The sequence below is a fragment of the Streptopelia decaocto genome, assembly GCF_964273445.1.
Source record: "Streptopelia decaocto genome assembly, chromosome: 1".
NCBI lineage: Eukaryota > Metazoa > Chordata > Aves > Columbiformes > Columbidae > Streptopelia > Streptopelia decaocto.
Genome location: NC_138663.1, coordinates 67829912 through 67845829, shown reverse-complemented (window position 1 = coordinate 67845829; position 15918 = coordinate 67829912). Strand labels below are relative to the sequence as shown.

The 15918-nt window shown below is 38.7% G+C and overlaps 1 protein-coding gene across 1 annotated transcript in view; it reads left to right on the top strand.

The window, feature by feature from the left end:
* Nucleotides 1-15918, top strand: part of PKP2 (plakophilin 2) — a 41672-nt gene that overhangs the window by 9768 nt on the left and 15986 nt on the right. The window contains exons 3-6 of the mRNA XM_082052557.1: nt 385-1082; nt 6448-6586; nt 9588-9795; nt 15312-15489. Of these exons, the coding sequence (XP_081908683.1) occupies nt 385-1082; nt 6448-6586; nt 9588-9795; nt 15312-15489 (1223 nt within the window). The remainder of the gene's footprint in view (nt 1-384; nt 1083-6447; nt 6587-9587; nt 9796-15311; nt 15490-15918) is intronic.

Sequence of the window (15918 nt, the reverse complement as noted above, 5' to 3'; positions counted from 1 at the left end):
CTTTGAACTTAATTTTAGTAGCAGATCCCCAAGGAGTTTCAAACTAAAACTAGAATCCCCATTATTAAGCAGACTGTTCACTACCAGGCATAATTGACTTACACACCTATTTTGAGTTAATGGCAGGAAACTACACACTTAGACTTTGTCTCCTAATATTTAGACTGTACTTCTTCCTGCTGTCATTAGGCAGATACAAAGAAGTGTCACAGAATCTCATTTAATACACAATTTTAGTGATGTTTATATTTTGTTTTCCGATTCTGATAGCAGATCTTAGAATATTTACCTTTGCCTTTTTTTTTTTTGTTTGGTTTCTTTGCTATTAACCCTAAATGCTGTGATCTTACTGTGACTCCTGTTCTTTTATGCACCCTTGAACAGGTGGCCTCACCATCCTCTTACACAAATGGCTGGGGAATGAGGGCTACTTACAAGACAATGGAAGAAAGAGCACAAAGGCAGCCTCTGAAGAGACTAGAGGTTTCACCCCAGCGAGGTCCTGAAAGATTGGCAAATGTGTTTAATGATTTTCACTATGACGGAGGGTTTTCAACTGGATTCTCCATGAGGCACGGAGATAGCGGGAGATCCATCGGGACTGTCCCACCAAGATATGCTCGGTCTGAGATTGTTGGTTACACTCTTCGTGATTCAGTGAACAGGGGACGCTCTTATAAGAGACTTTCCCACATGGGGGCTACTAATGATGCCATCCTTGATGGTGTCTACCCCAGCCCCACTGTACCTCTGTACCATCAAGCAGGCAACAGTCGCAGTATGACCAACCTTTTGGAGAAAGAGAACTACCTGACCTCGGGCAGTGCAATGGGACAAGTGAGATCACCAGTTGCTTCCCATTTGGGGTCTCAGAACAGGCAATCTTTAAGGTCCAGCTGGTACCAAACCGCTTCCAGAAACACACAGCTCAGGAGGCAAGCTTCCCAGCCAGCTTCAGTAATAACCAGTGTCACTGCAGAAACAGATGGGAAGAGGATGCCATTGACAGCTGCTATGGCAGCAGCTGGGAGAAATGGTTTCCTGCAGAGTGAACAAGTCACCATCAACGGATCTCAGCTAGGGTAAGCACAATGCAGGACCCGCTTTGGTTCTGGGGTGTCACAGCTGAAAGGAACCTGTTTGTTTAAAAAGAGAAAGTAAACTGACAGCTTATGGTTCAGCAGACAACACAATGTATGAAATGTCAGTTCAGAGGATGCAGAAAGTAGATTTGCTTTTAAAAATCCACTGCCAGTACAAAAGAGGAAAAGGAGAAAAAATGTATGCATATGTACATATTGCAGGGTCCACACCTCCTGCTCAGGTTTGGGACCCCTTTTGCCAAGAGTTAATCAATTTTATAAGGATACATGAAGTAGTCAGTGAGTAATTGACAACCTAAGACACAATACACAGTGATGTATTGGAAAACTTTCTCAAAATTACTTTTTTTTTCCCCCTTGAAATTCCCTTCCCGAGAAGATTTCTGAATGTTTAAAATCAATTTCATTTTCAAAGGAGAAAATTTATCAGTTCTGAAATTCCCCTCAGGAGTGAAGTTTTTCCTTCGTTATAGAATAATTCAGAATATTTCCAGAGCTCTTAAGGTTCAATGGATAGAACAAACCACTTGGTAAACAGGAGGTGGTTAGTTGCACTGCTTTCTGTGGTTTCTGTTGTTTCATAACCCAAACAGGATCCCAAGGTTTCTTATGTAAATTAATCATGGTGTGATTTATAATAGTGTTATTAAGAAATGTCTCTTTTTCTGTAACTGTGTAGCTGTTAAGTTCATTTTTCTACATGTTGTGTGTTGTGATTAGATCTACAAACATATTGTGCCCACATCTGATCTGAACTGAAATTTTCACCTCCAGGTGATGCAGGAGTTAAGAGATTCAGTATTAATTATGTGACTCTTATTCAGTCTTTACAGCAAGTAAGTCCAGAAAAACACAGCTGAGAGCTCACAACAGCTTGGGAGAAGTGATGTTGAAAACAGGTACCTGGGAGGACTTTGTTTTTCAGTAAGACAATTTGCAAACAGGCAGAGATATCCCTTGACGTGATCATTTACTTAACTTCAAGTGCAGTCTTGCATGCGTTTCTGAGCCACAATGAGCAATTTTGGTATTTAAATTTGTGTAGGAGCAATTTTGGATCTACTTTTGCAGGTGCAGCCTCTGGAGTCTGGTTGTCTGCCTGCACAAACATCAACTGAAGTGTTTTTCATACCTGCAGATATAAACATCTATCTGCAGTAATTGTACAAGTGGCTTGCTGAGACCATGCTGAACTCCAGGTGGAAAATTTGTGACCCAATGGAAATCTTTTTGACAGTTAAATTCCTTAGATGCCTTTTTTAAGCTCAGCTCTTGCTGGAAATTACAGAGGAAAACAATTGGAAGTGCTGTGAAAGCTTCTAAAGTTCCTTTTGCAGATGTTTACAGATTTCATTTATCTCAGTACTTCTGACTATTTAATTTACTTGTAAATATCTTGTTTAGATTTTCAAATATCCTAGGTTCTACTTTAGTTTTATAGCTAGGTTTTTGGGGGAGTGCTTTTGGAGAGACTTTTTAAAAGTCTCTGTAAAATATATTGGTGAAGAGGATGGTAAAAAACAGCATGTAAGATAAAATTCCACAAGAGATTTGCACCACTTGATTCTTAAATGATGAGGAAGAAACTATAGCAATTTTAGCTGATCGAAGTCAGTATTTGTTACCTATGCTTGTGTACTAATATGTGTATGTTATCAACATACATTTCTACTGTTTTCAGACATCTAAAAGACAGTTTTAACAACTGCACTTGCAATTCTTGCCACCAGAAGGGCTTGATGCCGAAGTCCTGTTTTGTTTGTAGTACATTCTGGTTGATCCATGTCTAGTTACTACACAGTTTAATGTAGAATTAAGTACTTAAAAGATAATAGACTGTATTTTACTTTGGGGTATACACTGCTGTCAAATCAGAGAAATTTCACTTGAGTCCATCATTCCACCAGTAGTACAATCTTCTGGCAAGACTTCTCAGTTTAAGATGTTAGTAGAGACTTTCACATTGTTGTCATTTCCCATTCTCTTTGATATTGAAGTTGCATTATCTGATATATTGTTCCCTTACATGTTGCTCCCTTAGTAGTGGAAGGGAGAAAACAAGATAAACCCATTTTCTGAGTAATTGGATTTTTCCAGAAATTTGAACTTTTTTATGGAAAACACAATTTGGATCTTTCCAAGGGTAATTAAGAGGATGTAAAATAGTGATGTAAGGTTAAAGAGAAATAGTGGGCTAGCTATGTATAGTATTTGAAATGTATATAAAAGCATTTTCAAACTTTCTGTAGAAGAATTAGTTTGTGCTATGAAATCAAAACAGAAAAATCAAAGTATAAAGATGTTATCTCTGTATCTTCCAGTAAAGTGAAGAAGTGAAGAATTGTATCAAGGGCTTAGGAAAGAGAGATATTCAACCTAAAGCTGTCTTGAGAAACAGCTGCTTACAGAATCTGACTTCTAAATGTGCTGAGAACTATCACAAAATGATTAGACACCACAGTCTATATATCTCAAAAATGTTATATTCTGGCAATTAAGGTGAAGTCAGAACTTGTCTAATCATTGTTGTGTTTAACAACCATTGCCTGAATGTGTATTTGTTTGCGTGCTCATTACGCATGCTCATTACGCATGCTAGTCAGTCACATGACTGTTAAGTTTACCTGTAAATGTTTTGGGGGTAGGATGGAGCCTTTGCACCAAATTCTATTTTGACAAGAGTTATGGCGCTGCAACTTTATGAATAGCGTTGAGTGTCAAAGGTTATATTGCATCCTCTATTAGTGTCAGATAAAGTGTGAGTGTTCTTTTTATCCCATGAGGAGCAATCCTAGAATGGCAACGCACAAAAGGAGAAAAGATTTTGACTACTCCCCATGAAGGAGTATCAGCTGTGAAGGGATAACTCTGCGGTCTGGTGGGCAGATCTGCATACCCAGCACTTAGAAATGTGATTTGAAGCTGTACAGGTGTTTATTTCAGTCTGGCAGTGGCTGCTGATGGACCTTTACTACACTGGGCATCCTGAGGCTGAGTTCCCACATAGATTCTTTGGTGCCCCATGAGCCATCAGCTCATGCAGCAATGTTGAGCTTGGAAAGTGCATGGATAGAGTCTTTCTCTGCTGTTAGTCACTGAAATGATTCACAATTTAATACATTGGAGATGTCTGCCACTGTGTAGAAGGCGACTGAATTTGGTCAAAGGACTCCAAAGTTATTGCAGTGACATACCTATTGCGGTGAAATATATAATATGCTCACAAACCCCTTGTTGATTTAAGAAACCTGACTAAAACCCAAGCATGAAAAGCCTGTTTTTCTGCTCCGCTTAGAACAGAGTAAGAAGAAATATGATCAGGCTTTTTTTCCAGTACTCATTGTTCAATATCTTTAAGTTTCTGATCAGTACATAGGACTTGCAACTTTGAGTAACTTAGTAGCTACTTTATTTTAAATCCAAGCTGAAGTAACCTCTGAAAATCTGGAAGCTGTAAGCATTGCCAGACCAGAGCCCAGGGCACTAGCGTTATTAACTGTAGTTCTGTCTGATTTCACTTTTGATTTAACTTTGACACCCTCAACACACTGTCCACTTCATTTCATCTTTGTCTTGCACAACCATGCCTCACCACATACAGATGCAACATATTTGTTCAAAACGCTAACTCAGAGCAGAAGACAAGAAATAACATGATTTATACCAAAGGGAAATATAAAGGCAGGTGGAAACCTCAGGGTACAGGAGAATCATTTCATTTGCAACAGGTGCATTAAAATTGTTCTTCATTTCTTTGCTGTCCTTGCAGCCATACTAATTGTATTTTGCCTTAGCCCAAGTAAGCAGCAGATGTTGATTTACAGTGTCACTGGCAGGAGAAATTCCAACAAAATCCATTTTTGTCTCAGAGCTCATGAGTTCATCATAAAATATTTTGGGGAAAATAGGTGGATTTCAATGCATTTGTAGCAAGAATTCATGTGAGAAATCTGCCAGATTTCTGTCTGGCTTGTCTACCTTGCTTCTCTGCAGCCCATTCTGGGCAAGCCTGGACTTCCAGGCTCTTTTGCTTCTGCCAGTCCATTATTGAGAAAGTCTCAGAGCTGAAGAACAGAGTGAGTCCTGGTGCAGTCCACAAACGTGCTTTAGAAATGTTTCTTTTCACAGCATCAAAACCCTTCATTTTTCACTTTTCTGAACATTGTTTATTATTTAATATTTCTGCTTAGTTAAAAGAAAAAAAATCAAAATTTCAATTTAAGTCAATTTATTTCCCAGGCACCTATTTTAACATGAAAGGTTATTGTGTCACAGTTTCTCATTTTAGATGCATTTACTGAAATGATTACCAAGTAAACCACTCTGATTCTGGTAGCTCTGAAATATGGAGTTGTTGCCAATGACTACCTGTTTCACTGTGGTTCACAGACTGCCCTTTCATCCCTGTCTGGCCAGCCTGGGATCTGATTCTACAAAATTATTTGATTTAAACAAACAAACAAAAAAATAGAACACTCGTGCTTTTGCCCACTTCTCCCTGCCCGCACCCCCCGCCTTTTGTTCTTTTTTCTTATATAGGTGGAGACTATTTGAAACAAAAAGTAAATAAAAAGGCTGGGGAACATAACCACTTGTCCCAGACCTAATGCACCTGATTGTGCCATGAATTGTTTTACGTTCTGTTTACTGGTGAAAAAATGGGTCTGTGAACAATCTTTCCAGTTTTTTATATTGTTGTTTAACACAATTATCATTCAAACAAAAAGGCTGGAGGTTGGGAGGAAAATGGCCACACATAATTTGAACTCTACTATAGGCAATGTACATACTTGACTTAATGAGTAGTGGTTTTATTTTGTCCCATCTGAAAAAAAAAAGGCTTTACCTATCTATTTCAAAATAAAACAACTTTTATAAGCTTGAAAAATGCAGGTACTGAGCCCTCAAATTTGTTGTCTGGGAATTGAAAAACTGAAGGAAGGTATGAAAAGAAATATAAAAAAGCAATAATCTCATTACTGAGGAAAACATAGAGGTATCTTCATGATCAGTAAAAGATACTCTGATTTGGTTGTGGCCTTTTTCGGATCTCAGTCCTTCATCCAGTGATGTTTCCATTTTGTTTCTATAATTTGAAGCATGACTTGCTTTGTCCAGCACCTCTCATTGTTGCAACACTTCCATTTTTTATTTCCCCCATAATATTAGTATCACTTAAAGACTTTATAATGTTTTCTGATACTGGAAAGGGAATAACTTTCTAAGAAAAGTTAAAGTTACTTGAAAAGTACAAAAATCCTAGTACTACAAACAATTTCACATATTAAAGGATGATTTTTGTGCAGTCTTACTTCATTATATTTCCTCTGTCTGTACTTTTAAGGAGCCCAGAGGGGGAGATGACTCTGGAGCGTGCAGTGAGCATACTGAAGAGTGAAAAGACACAGTCCACACCTAGGATTCTTGCTGCAGTAACTTTCATACAGCATGAGTGCTTCCAGAAAGCAGATGCCAGAAGAAAAGTAAGTAATTATTTTTATGCCAGTTACAATCAGGTCGGGCAAATAGCTTTCTATACTGTATGGCACTGTGTGCCAGCATGGGAAAAACAAAACAAAAAAAACCACTCCAAGAAACCTTGTAGGATATTGTAGGATACTGATGTTGAATATTTTCCCTAAAATATGCTAATGGTTTTTGCTGCAGATCCTTCTAAATCCATGGAATTACATTAGTCTGCTCTGGCAAAAATTTGGTCTTTAGCGTTTTGTGATAGGAGACATAGAAATGTAGAGTAAGAATTCACCCAAGAAGCCATCTGTAATTGCAGATGTTTATGAACAACTTTTAAAAAATCCCATGGTTTAAGATCCCAGAAGCTCCTGCAATGAAGGAGCTTTACTACTCTTATCAGTTAATCCGAAAGTATAACTTAAATCCCCCTTATGCAAATTGAGTTGATTAGTTTCTATCCTGTCTTGATGGATATGGAGAAAATTGTCTTTTTTTTTTTCCATCCCTTTCATAATGGATTTTCATGTGTGTTAAGGCTGCCAAGTCTTTACCTACTTAGTCTGCCCTTTTCCAGTCTAAATAAACGTAGTTCTTTCATTCCTTATGAGTAAGTCATGGCATCTGAACTTTTTGTGAGTATAATTGCTCCCGTCTCTCATTTTTGACTGACATGCTTACACCATTGGTACAGAAATATCCCAGAAAATTAAACTCTGGGAGTCCAGTGCAGAGTTATCCAAGCTTCAGGGCTTTCTAGGGCTGCATGAGTGCATTAATACAGTGTATGGATTAGCAAAACCAGTAAGGGCTTGCTGGGAGAGCACAATTGCATTAATACATTGTTCGGATTAACCAAATTTGTTAAGTCTCTTATAAGAGATTTGTTAAGTCTCTTACAAGTTTTTTTGAAAGGGTATATGAAAAATATTTTCTTTTTCCTTTTTTTTTTTTTTTTAATTCCGCTATCAGACACAATTATGGCTCCCTTGCTGAAAAGTGCTGTGCATTAATGTGGAAGGTGGTTGTTTACTTCAACCTCTTCCAAAAATTTTCTACGCCTGCTCTGTTTCATAATTTGCTTGGTATTATTAATACATAATCTCAGCCTTAACTCCATATCCATGTATATGCAGTCCAGGTCAGTGACAGCCAAATATCACTCAGTCCTTTGGTAGTTTTAACTTGCTTCGCAGTAGATCAAAGTCTGTTTTAGAAAAAGATACCAGTACAATTAGCAGCCTTAACTTCAGTTTGAGGACGGAGCTTCAGAAATGAGTGTTTGAAGGTGGTTTATTATTCAAACCTCTCTCAGGCACCTTCCCTTAAAAACAAGTGGATGAGTTAGAAGAGTTCAAATTAGAGTAGTCAGCCTCAGCCTTCTTCTGTTTTCCTGTCTATCCTACCTATCCTAACCGAATTCTTCTGTTTGGTGCCCATCAGACTTGTTCAAATTGGCATTTTCTTGTTTGCCCTTTTTAGCTTTTCAGCCTGCATTCATTTTCTCTCTCTCCCAGTGCTTTATTCTCCGATACTTGATAATCTGTGGGTCTAGTGGCTTTTTTTGCTGAATTTTGTCTACCAACAAAAATGTAGACAGACCAATTATTAGCTTTTTTTATATCCTGCCCTGTACATTAGGTCAAAATAACACCACTTCTTTTACAAGTTGTAAATCATTTAAAATTACCAACAGAAAGTCTGCATAAATGTTTGTAAAAAACAAACAGTATTGGTGTCAAAAGGGCTTATCTACTGTAATAAAATAGGTCAATTCACCTTGGTCATGTTCTGTGCTCCACTTACCTCAAGATATATATTTCTGTATTTCCTTCTGTTAGCAGATAAATGAGTGTTGAACCAGGGAGAATAAGGTCAGCAGTGCAGCAGCAAGAAACTGTGTCTTTTGTGCAACAGAATCAAAAGAAAAGCAGGCAGTGTAGTTTGCCAGGGCAGGAAGGGAAAAAGGTTTTGTTGCATTTCATTTCTTCATGTTGCCAGCACCTGTCGGTCATATTGAATTCTTTCTATCATTAAACTCTAGACTTCTCAAAACAGTTGTATCAGATTTCTAAGCCTTTCACATACGGTTGATTCTACACAAGGATGAGTTTGTCCACAAAACCATATGGCATTTTGAGATGCTGGAGGAAACCATTCCGAATTGTACATGAATGTAAAGGATTATCCCCAGTAAACTCATTTCTAAATGAGCCAAGGCTTGTATATGCCACATCATATACCAGATTCATCTTTTGCCACAACATGTAGGGCAGGGAAACTCTTTGGTTCCATACAGCTCCTGTAAAATAACATCTTCTACATTCTTCATTGGGGGCCAAAACCTCATTTTCTAAAGAATCAGATGCTGAAAAGTAGTCTTTGTTAAACATAGGTGGTCCAGTAGTTAACTAGCTTACAATGTTTAGTGGTCTACATTTTGAAGTTCACTGGTTTCCTATTTTTTTCTCAGTATGTCACAGATAAGAAGTACTAAGTAAAATGTGTTATCATTTAATACATTTTCAATATGGAAACAAAAGATAACAGAGAAAAATATTGTCTTTCTGTCAGGCTAGCTGCTGAGGAAAAAAGCAAACTTGGCATATTGGGAACACTTTACATTCAGAAATCTGAAAGCAGTTTATAAATGTTCCAGAGTTAAATCTCAGATATCCATTTCACCAACATGGAAGCTAAAATACAGTGCAATTAAATGTCTTGTCAGAGAGGACAAATCTGCAGCACAGCTGGAAGAGATTTAGTTTCATTTTCTTACATTAATTATTAAAATATGATGCCTCCCTTAGTTGTGGATTTTAACTGTGACTCATATGAAAGCCCTGAAGTTAACAGTCATGTCCAAATGATTAATGATCTGTGCTTCAAGTCTTTCAAATAGGAGCAAACGAAAAAAGTCCCTATGACTATTCAAAGATTTGCTGGGGGTAGGGTGAAATTTGTCATTTACAGTATCTAACTATTTTCTGCTGTGTTTTGTTTTCCTTACAGGTTTTCTCACTCGGTGGTATCCCCAAACTTTTACAGCTTCTTGACATTCAGAATGAGGACATTCAGCGGGCAGCATGTGGTGCTCTGAGAAACTTGGTGTTTGAGGACAATGACAACAAACTGGAAGTGTCAGAGCAGAAAGGGATCCCACTCTTGCTCCGCCTGCTCCGACAAACCAGGGATGTGGAGACTAAAAAGCAAATCACAGGTAGCATTTTCTTTGCAGTCAAGCATGAAGTGCATTAAGTAATTCACAAGCTTTCCCTGTGAGGTACATGATTGTTTACCTAGGTCAATATTTACTGACTAAATACAAGAGCACTGCCACCTATTCTAAGCTCTTCCATTATGGTGAGATTCCAAGGTCTGAACTCAAGACCAGTTTTTAAGACAGTAAGATGAGACTAAGAACTACAACTTCCCCTCTTAAAGCTTCTTCAGAAATTACATGAGTCTCTTCATTTTCAGGAAGCTTAAAGTTCTAGATATTCCAGAAAAGAAAGTGAGGCTAGATAATATATATATATACATACATATTTGCAACAGCAAATTCTGTGGGAACATTTTGGTGAGCAGTGATCAGAGCAGTCCCAGAGGTGCCTGGGATCATAATTAATGCCCGCTATTTAGACAGCTGCTCAGCCCTCACTTTCTGACATTATGCTGCCAATGCATACTGGGAGCTCCTTCTTGAAAACTAGCCCCCAGAACTGTCAGGCACTCTGGACAGAAAGTGGGTATCCTACTCCCCACAAACCCTACCAACCCAAATTTCTACTCTGACCTCTCTCACTTTTTGCTGTTTACACCTGAGTCTGTGTTCTCAGATCTGTGACAAGCAGAAAATCCTGCCACAAAAACAGTTTGCTCCCTTTCTGTGTGCAGGGGAGTGAATTTTTGCAGGTATCCATTTGACTGTAAAGATCATATGGTAACATCAGTGAAGGTACCTGCATTTTGGATTCAGTCTTTGCAGGGCTTATGTTCTCATGCTTTTATTTCCAATGTCCTTGAGAAGGAACTGTTAAAAATAAGCAGGTCCCATTGCAATTTTGAAGGAAGAGTCCTTTGGATCAGAAACCCCATATTGCATCTCTTGTTGTACATCACTGTAGCAGAAGGAATGGTGGAAGGAAATGTCCACCATTGCTCACAAAGAAACCTGTGGTTACTGGATTGTTGGCTTTGCAGCAGCCAGTTAAGAAATGTCCACCACTTCATCCCTGCACTCCTGTTTGACCGTAGTGCATCTCTAAGGAGTCCACTGCTTGTGACCCACATTCAGGGAAAGCAGGTTTATATTTTATAAATGGAAGAAAACCAGGAATAAGTGAATGGGGATTTATTTCAAGTGATCTTTAAAGATGCCAGGAACACAAGTTATTAAAATAACAGTGCTTCAAAAGATACAGAAGGTGTCAAGCAGCCCTGCCTTGAAGCAAAGGCGTGTTGAGACCTTCTGTAATCCTGCATTCTTTTAAGTATTTGAAATTCTGTGCTCCCTAAGCTGGAGAACAAAGCTTTGTATTGTTGGCTCTTTTGGCTCAGTTCTACAGTTCTGCAAGATTGAAATATTTTAAAGTTTTTCACATTCATCAGATGAAGAATTGGGTCACTTGGTGACTAATTGCGGAGTGTGTTGTCTCTCGGTGTTATTACGCACCAGTTGAGGGAAGCAGTGAAAATGGTGGCACAGTGGCCAGAAAGCTAATGCTTTTTTCTTGCTGGCAGCTTCATAATTTCTGAGAAGAGCCTTGATTGTTTGTGCAGGGTAACTCATACAGGTATTGTGAATACTACCATCTTTTATCAGTGTGAGAACGGGTGAAGTGGCACCTTCTTTCTGCAATTACTGCTGTCATTGAACATGAATATTCACTCAGAAAACATACAAGACACCAACAAAATATTTAAGCAATATTGGGCAGGATGTTGTAGTTTACAAAAACCGAAATATTATTATGTACTATCAGCTGCAGGGGCTGGCTTTAAGAAAATAGGAAAGGAGAAGTATTTCTCATTTTGTTCAAGACCAAATGTGCAGTTACTAGGAAATACACTAGGTCTCTTGGTGAAAATCACACTAGGACATATTTTTTGCCATTACTTAGGAAAGGCAGCCTGACTGAATGAATTTTTATAAGAATATTGACTTTGCTTCCAGCCACTTTCTTTCCCAGCCCACACTTCAAAGGCAGGTGAGAAGCGGGCTGCAGACAGGAGGTAGACAGTCACTGTTAAGCATATGCTTACAAAGGTCAGTGCTTCATGATGAGCTTGACATATACAGTGATATCTAGGAAACACTGGATTTACTGTTCTGTACAGATTGACTACGTAGCCCAAGAAGGGCTGCAATATATAAAGTTTTCCAAGCACAATGCAAACCTCTGAGTGCCTTTCTACTAAAATGTTAGTGTAGAACCTTTGGGTTTCCACTTGGTCTGCATGAGAAGCCCATCTCTCTTTCCACATTATAGTTATTACTTGCCTACTTTAACTGTAAATTATAGACTTCCAAATGTGTGATATGATAATTAACTGGATGTCTCCTCCCATAAGTGATTAGTAAAATAATCTTGATAGCTGATAATACCACACTGAACTCTGGTGAAAGACTCCTGGCCAAGGGTCAAAAGCATGTGATACTCATTAATAAAGATGTCTAAGCTTAGCAGAGGAAAGCTTTTTGTTTCTACTGCTGTGTAGGAAGCATGGTACCAAAGCACTCCACCTGACAAAAATACACAAAGATAAGGAAGTTGTTGGAGAGAAGGAAGTTAAAACTCTAAGACACAGAGATTCTCTCATACCATTCTTCATTACCTGTCAGAAATATGATCTGATACTTGTGCACATGCGATAAGTACATCTCAACCTTAGAAGCTTATCTTTAAGGTCACTAGCTTTTTAGTACCGCAATGTTAATACAGATAAATGCTTGCCTAACATTAAGCCATACCATATCTCATATTCTCAAATAATATTTTGATGGCTTGTGTTTTCTTCTGACCTGTTGTTCTGGTCCTCCCTCCACTTTCTCTCTTACTGTGCAAAAGGAACTAAAAAGCCAGTAACAGGAAAGTAAGGATCAGGAGCAAAAATGTAACTCACTTGTTTTGATTTCATTACACATAGAACCTGCTCATCCCTTTGTAGATGCTCCCATAGGCACATCAGAAGTGCAGATGCAGGCCAAGACCTAGGCTGAGGTACACAATCTGAGCACAGTCATGCAGTGTGCCTTGTATCCTCCCATTAAAAGCCTGAAAGCAACTAAGTGTATGGAGACAAATGATGATTATAGCAAGTGCTGTGTCCTGCCTCATAGTCTGTGCATCCCAAGCAAACACAGAAAATCCCCCACCAAAGTGGCTTTGTGCTTATGACAGTTGTTTGAAAGCTGCTGTGAACCAGTTTACCTAATGCCCACGTGCAGAAAATAGCTGCCTGGTTTCTCCGTGTAATTTCTGTGCTTATACCACTTCTTCTTATGGGGAGTGAGACCTCCTGAAGGTCACATTGGCTGGATTTGCTAGCTTCATAAAATCATTGATACAAGAAAAGGAACCATAGGCTCTATCATTGTTTGACATACAAACAAACTTCTCGCAAATCTCTTAGTGAAGCAATGAGGTTACTCGTGGAATAGTAGGAGAGGATGTGACTTGGAGACAATGCAGGAGCCAATACAAGAATGGCATTTCGTAGTATTTGGAGAGCATATGGAGGAATAGAAAGTAAAATGCCTATGGAGTGGAAAAAAAAAAATAAATATTAGCTTTTGAAGGTAAGTCAGATGAACTTCGAGGGAGTATCTAACCTCTTGATCTTCTTATCATGCAGCATAAATCTAAGAAATGAAAGAAATTTTTTCTCACAGGGGAGATTACAGCATAAACAGAACTGTCATCAAAAGAAATATAAATTTAAAAGGAGACCCCACCCCTTTCCCAAATAACCATCTAAGAGCAAACTATGCCTCTATGAACACATTATAGCATAGCTGTGAGGGAATAGCCTACTCATACAGACATTTTTGACTGTGAATAAATTCATTCACACCCAGAATACCACTGAGAGAATCCTTCTGAAGTCAGTGAGATAGTGCCTGTGGGTAAAGATAGGGATTTTGTTGCAAAATTTACAGTGTGAGCAACATCTCAAACACTGTTCTGACAATTCTATTGTAGGTATCTGTCTGTAATCCAAAATACACTTGTTCCTTTTATTATGATATACTATCCTTGTGCCCTTGCATTTGTGCCATTCTGTCTTAACCTGCTTCCCTTACCAATGCATGTTTGATTTTCCTGTAAGCCTTACTTATCCTTTAGGAAAGTACATTCTTCTTTTTATCTCCTAAATCAGAGACTGAAGAGTTGATCCCAGAAGAAGGAACAGACTCCTTCTGGATGGCTTTTGTTTTGATTTTACTATTGCTCACAATAGCTGTAATTAAATTCAAAGTGTAAGGAGATACAAAAGAAACATTTTTTTGTTGTTGTGAACTGATGAAAGGAACATTCACTAATAATCTGCCAGTGTTTGGAGGAGGAGGTCTGTGAAACTTAGAGCAGCAAGCTGGGGAAACAATGAATGCCTTTGTAGTGACAAGCAGATACGTGTCTATTTCCAGGGAAATAGTACTTTAAAAGGAATTAATAGAATCATAGAATATCAGGTTGGAAGGGCCCACAAGGATCATCTGGTCCAACCTTTCTTGGCAAAAGTACAGTCTAGACAAGATGGCCCAGTGCCCTCTTCAGATGAAACTTAAAAGTGTCCAATGTTGGGAAATCCACCACTTCCCAAGGGAGATTGTTCCAATGGATGATTGTTCTCATCATGACAAATTTCCTTCTTGTGTCCAGTAGAAATTCCCCAAGAGTAACTTGTACCCACTACCATGTGACTCCTTGTAAAAAAAAGAGTCTCTGTCTTCTTTGTAGCCACCCTTTAAATACTGAAACATCTGTTAGAATAGGACATGAGCAAAGCTAATTATAGAAGACTATATTTGAGATTTGTTTTGCTGTTTGGAGATAGTGAGCAGACAAGATGTATCGGGTAACCTAATGATTTGTTTAGTGACAAATTCCTGGACAAGAATGGCCAGCCAGTGATTAACAGCTTTCCCTCCTATGAGGAATTTTACTATTAAATGTTAGAGAAACTTGATAATGGACATCTCCTGTCTTCCAGCAGATTTCCAAAGAACTGTAATTGCCCCCTGAGTACCTCCCATCTACCCCCTTTGCATGCAAGTTTATTCTTCCACTCATAGGTTTTTACTTGGTACTTGGAAGTGCAACTAGTCCTGCCAGGCATCCAGAAGAGATTAATTACTCCCTGGAAGTGTGAAGAATGATCACTGGCAATCGTAATGTCAGCTCTATTAAGCTTGTGTTATTTGGTAATGGATAAGATGATTGCTGCAGATGGGCAAGGCACATGCAGAGTCATGGAAAACTGCACTTCTCAGTTGTTTGACTATGTAGAGATCTGACTTGAATTACGTGGATAATTGTGCCCCTTTTTTTGCCCTATTTCCATGTCCTCAGACCAGGTCTGATAAACTCTTATCACACACTTCTGCTCCTCATCAGAATATCAAGTGCCAGGCAGGCTCCTTCACTCATTCATTTCAAGGAGTTTCAGATTAGGTCTTTCAAACTGTGGGGGAGTCTTTTTGCCACTCTGATTTTATTTTGGATATTGCAGGTTTGTTGTGGAATTTGTCCTCCAATGACCAGCTGAAGCACCTGTTGATTAGAGAAGCCCTGCAGACGCTGACTGAAGCTGTTCTCATCCCTCACTCTGGCTGGCCAGATCGAGATTATCCAAAGTCAAGTGTTTTACCTGACCCTGATATCTTCTACAATGCCACGGGATGCTTGAGGTGAGCACTCTGTCTACAAGTACCCAAAACAATAGTGATGATAAAACAGGCTGCACACTTGTTTTCTTTCTTGCTTTGAACTTTGATGGCTCCAAGAGAAGAGTTTGCATACAGATCATATTTTGAAATATGGCCTCATGCATATCAGACCATAAGAATTACTGTGCAATACAATGAAAACAACTTTCTTTTTAAGTGCAGTGGTCTCCAAACCTTTTTGATCATACATCCCTATGAGGGATGTATGTTCACCTGCTGTAATACCTGCTGAGTCCTATGAGCTTTACCAGGCATAGGAACAGTTCTTTAGGTGGTAAGCAGAACATGTTCAGCAGTGACCAAGTCACTCTTTACTTCTGCTTGGCATATAAACCACAACTAACAGTTATATTCAGTAGCATCTCCAAGGACCTTTTGGTTAAATATATA